This window comes from Medicago truncatula, chromosome 4, assembly GCF_003473485.1.
Source record: "Medicago truncatula cultivar Jemalong A17 chromosome 4, MtrunA17r5.0-ANR, whole genome shotgun sequence".
Lineage (NCBI taxonomy): Eukaryota > Viridiplantae > Streptophyta > Magnoliopsida > Fabales > Fabaceae > Medicago > Medicago truncatula.
Genome location: NC_053045.1, coordinates 25725665 through 25729532, shown reverse-complemented (window position 1 = coordinate 25729532; position 3868 = coordinate 25725665). Strand labels below are relative to the sequence as shown.

General features: G+C 38.4%; 1 protein-coding gene across 1 annotated transcript; it reads right to left on the bottom strand.

The window, feature by feature from the left end:
- Window positions 1-2300: 2300 nt before the first annotated feature.
- Window positions 2301-3545, bottom strand: LOC11444045 (glycine-rich cell wall structural protein 1). The gene is made up of 2 exons (XM_039832723.1): window positions 3020-3545; window positions 2301-2959 (listed from the first exon to the last, which is right to left on the bottom strand). Exons 1-2 carry the CDS (start codon window positions 3543-3545, stop codon window positions 2301-2303), a joined length of 1185 nt encoding a protein of 394 aa, XP_039688657.1.
- Between the last annotated feature and the right edge of the window lie 323 nt (window positions 3546-3868).

The following is a 3868-nucleotide window of genomic DNA, read 5'->3' as shown; positions in this document are numbered from 1 at the left end:
TTTTCTCTCTCTATTGATTTGGTTTTTGTGTCAAGACCAATATTCTTTTGTATATTTTGGTTGTTTCACAAATTGTACTATAAAATGGTTATTCAAATAACATTCGGTGTGTTATTTGAACAACTATTTGTGTGACAACAAAAAATTTACAAAGAAAAATGAATATTGACACTCAAACAAAAACAATATGGAGAGAGAAAGTAAAAACATAATGCGAGTATAAGAGAGAAAGTTGTCACAAAATGATGTACAAATATCATTTCACAATGGAAAGATGGAGATAGAAAAAAAAATTATGTTTTGAATAGTCTATAGATATTAAAGATGTACCAATATAATTGACGATGAACAAGTATAAACCTAAACCTATAATGCAATCAACTTGAAATTTCATCCAAAATAACTAAATTTATTTGGTTTTATTTTTTTACTTGAAATCGAAGTAATTGTCCATAAATCCTTGTTCAACTAACAACAGTGTCGAAATGGTTAGGGTAAACGTCGTGACTGAGGTTCAAACTTCGGCTCCTCCATTCTCAACGTGTAACTCTTCAATGCTTCTTTTTTTAAAAAAAAAATAATAATATATACAAAGATAAAATAGATCTTATTTTCAACCATAAATCTATCAACGCCGAGGAAGATCGTGATTTTTGCCATCCTTCAAGGATGCTTGATGTTAAATATTTAGTTCTTTAAGAATTATATATATCTCAAACCTTCATAAATAATGATAAAAAAAACTTGATTGTTTGCAATCCTTCAGGGACAATTCTTTTGATCTTCATATATATTTAGTTCTTCGGGAATTATATTACACATTCTTCATAATGATCAAGAACAATTCTTTTACGCAATCCTTCAGGGATACTCGATATTAAATTATTAAAATTATACATTTGTTCTTTGAGCAATCCTTCATGGATGCTTTAATATTAAAAGGAAAAATTAGTTCATCAAGAACTATATCATAAAATATCTTCACTGTTTGAACTACCCTTCATGGATGATTCGTTGTTGAATTCTTCTAGAATTTAGCAAAAATAAAGGAATATAGATATGATAATTATAAGTTAAAGAACTTTTTCAACAAAACTTATGTACAAAATAAAATAAAAATAACCATTGGCATGAAACATGTTCTATATTTTAAGCTTCATTGGTGCGAAATTAAAACTATCCCTTGCCTAATTATCATAGTTTATAAACTGAGAAATTGAAAAGTTGTAGATAATTCACTCAAACAAATTTTAAACAAAATGAGAAATTAAAAACATAGAGATGTAATGAACCATTAGCAAACCTGAATCATTGTCTAGAACCATCAAATGTTCAAATCAAATTGCTTCTTTAGATTCCTCCACACTTTTCATTGTAAAATTGTGTTTAATCTTCTGCTCTTGTTTATGATTATATCATACTCAATCTCAGATTGTTAGAGCTTCATGTTGATAACGTGTTATAAAATAAACTAAAAGCACAATATCAAAGAAGCAGAGGAAGAAGATGGTGAAAACATTTTGTATTATTTTGTTCACAAAGGTTTCTTTACACTATAATAGAGCCTTATTTATAGGACACAAGATGAGTAAGTGAGTGATCAAAGAAATTAAGGTCCACTAACTATTCACTCACTAATGAAGGTTATAAGAAAATGGAAGACTAAGGATGAACATCCACCAAAATCATTTGTTCATAACATAAGTTTTTTTTTTTTATAATGAACTAATTTTGCACGGCAATCTTTAAAAAATGGTAAAGAGAAATTATATTAACAAAAGAGGTTAATGACCATTTTACATGTTGTGGTAATTTCTGCCGGTTGGGGTTACAAGACTAAACGTTAATTATTAAGATAACATCTATTGAACAATTTTATACGCTAATGGAGATTCTTTATTTTATGTATATCGATATTAATTGATAAGTAAACACATCATATATCAAATACCAAACAATAAGTTACAGCGAAAAATTACGTAAAATCTACAACATGGGTATCTTTGATACAAATTTTGTAATTGTTATAATGTGTTTATACTAATTTTAAGATGTTAAAGTACAAAATAATGTTTTGTGTAATTTATGGTCACATTTGCAAACAAATACTACAAGAATCCAAAATCTTCATTAATTGTGATAAGAGTTTTACAAACTTTAAACTGATCAATCAAATAATATATGAAAGTAATCACATAAAAGACTTGCTATTGCACATGAACAACTCATTTTGAGGTACGTACATTGTAAATTGTAAATATTTTGGCTAAAGTTACATAGCATCGATCATGCATCCATGTTTAATGTTTAGCACCACCCCCTCCACCACTACCAGAACCAATGCCGGTACCAGTTCCTTGGCCAGCTCCAGCTCCTACACCAACACCAATTCCGATACCAATTCCTATGCCAATTCCTCCTCCACCTCCACGACCACCACCTATACCTGCTCCACTTCCACTTCCTACACCACCACCTGCACCGAAGCCTCCACCATGTCCTGAACCTCCACCTGCTCCTCCACCACCTCCACCGCCACCGCCTCCGCCACCTCCACCACCGATGCCTCCTGCACCTCCGCCAACACCAGCTCCAAACCCTCCCCCGTGTCCTGAGCCACCGTTCGAGCCACCACCACCACCTCCACCTCCTCCCCCACCGCCACCACCAGCAATGCCTCCTCCAGCTCCACCGCCTACACCTCCACCCGCACCAAATCCTCCACCATGCCCCGAGCCACCACCCACTCCACCTCCACCACCACTACCTCCTCCTCCACCACCACCAATGCCCCCTCCAGCTCCACCACCTACACCTCCACCAGCACCAAATCCTCCTCCCTGTCCAGAGCCACCACCCACTCCACCTCCACCGCCACTACCGCCACCTCCACCACCACCAATGCCTCCTCCAGCTCCACCACCTACACCTCCTCCAGCACCAAATCCTCCACCGTGTCCTGAACCACCACCCACTCCACCTCCACCACCACTACCTCCTCCTCCACCACCACCTAAACCTCCACCACCACCAGCTCCACCTCCTACACCTCCACCAGCACCAAAACCTCCACCTTGTCCAGAGCCACCGCCTAATCCACCACCACCCCCACTTCCTCCTCCACCACCACCACCAAGGCCTCCTCCAGCTCCACCACCTACACCTCCACCGGCACCAAATCCTCCACCTTGTCCTGAGCCACCACCCAATCCACCTCCACCACCACTACCTCCTCCTCCACCTCCACCTAAACCTCCACCGCCTCCTAAGCCACCACCACCCCCAAGACCTCCTCCAGAACCACCACCTCCTCCAAGTCCTCCACCACCACCAAAACCTCCTCCTCTTCCACCTCCACCTCCAAAGCCACCACCACCGCGGCGACCACCCCAACCTCTACAGCGAGGTCCACGTCTAAATCGACAATCATCATCCCCAAACCTTTCTTGGTCAAGCTTGTGATCACCAAGAGCAAACATGCTAAGATCAAGAACAATGAAGAGAACAAGAACACTCACAGAAAGCCATTTTCCTTGGAAACCCATAAATGCCAAATAGAAAGAAAACACTTGTGTACTTGTTTCTTCTTGCACTTTGCTGCTGTAGTAGATTAACCACTGTGCTTATATAGCTTCGTCCATTATCAGTGTGTATTAAATTCTGCGTGTTGTGAACTGTTGGGGGAGTAGCGGGAAGCATTAAACGAAAACAAGTTGAACAATAATGTAAGTCAAAGTCCAACGTGGACTCTGGTTGCATGTGGTATGCTTGTAGCATCACTCATCATGTTTTCTTATTTTTGGTTTCTTTTTCTTTTTGGTAATGTTAAAATCATTGTCTAAAAAAAAAAAAAAGTTAAGATTATTCA

Excerpts from the sequence above, each read along its gene's own strand:
- LOC11444045 (XM_039832723.1), bottom strand. The coding sequence starts at position 3,545 with ATGGGTTTCCAAGGAAAATGGCTTTCTGTGAGTGTTCTTGTTCTCTTC. Across the intron at positions 2,960-3,019 it reads TGGAGCTGGTGGTGGTGGAG|GACACGGTGGAGGATTTGGT; the intron begins GTTTAGGTGGTG and ends GTGGTGGTTCAG.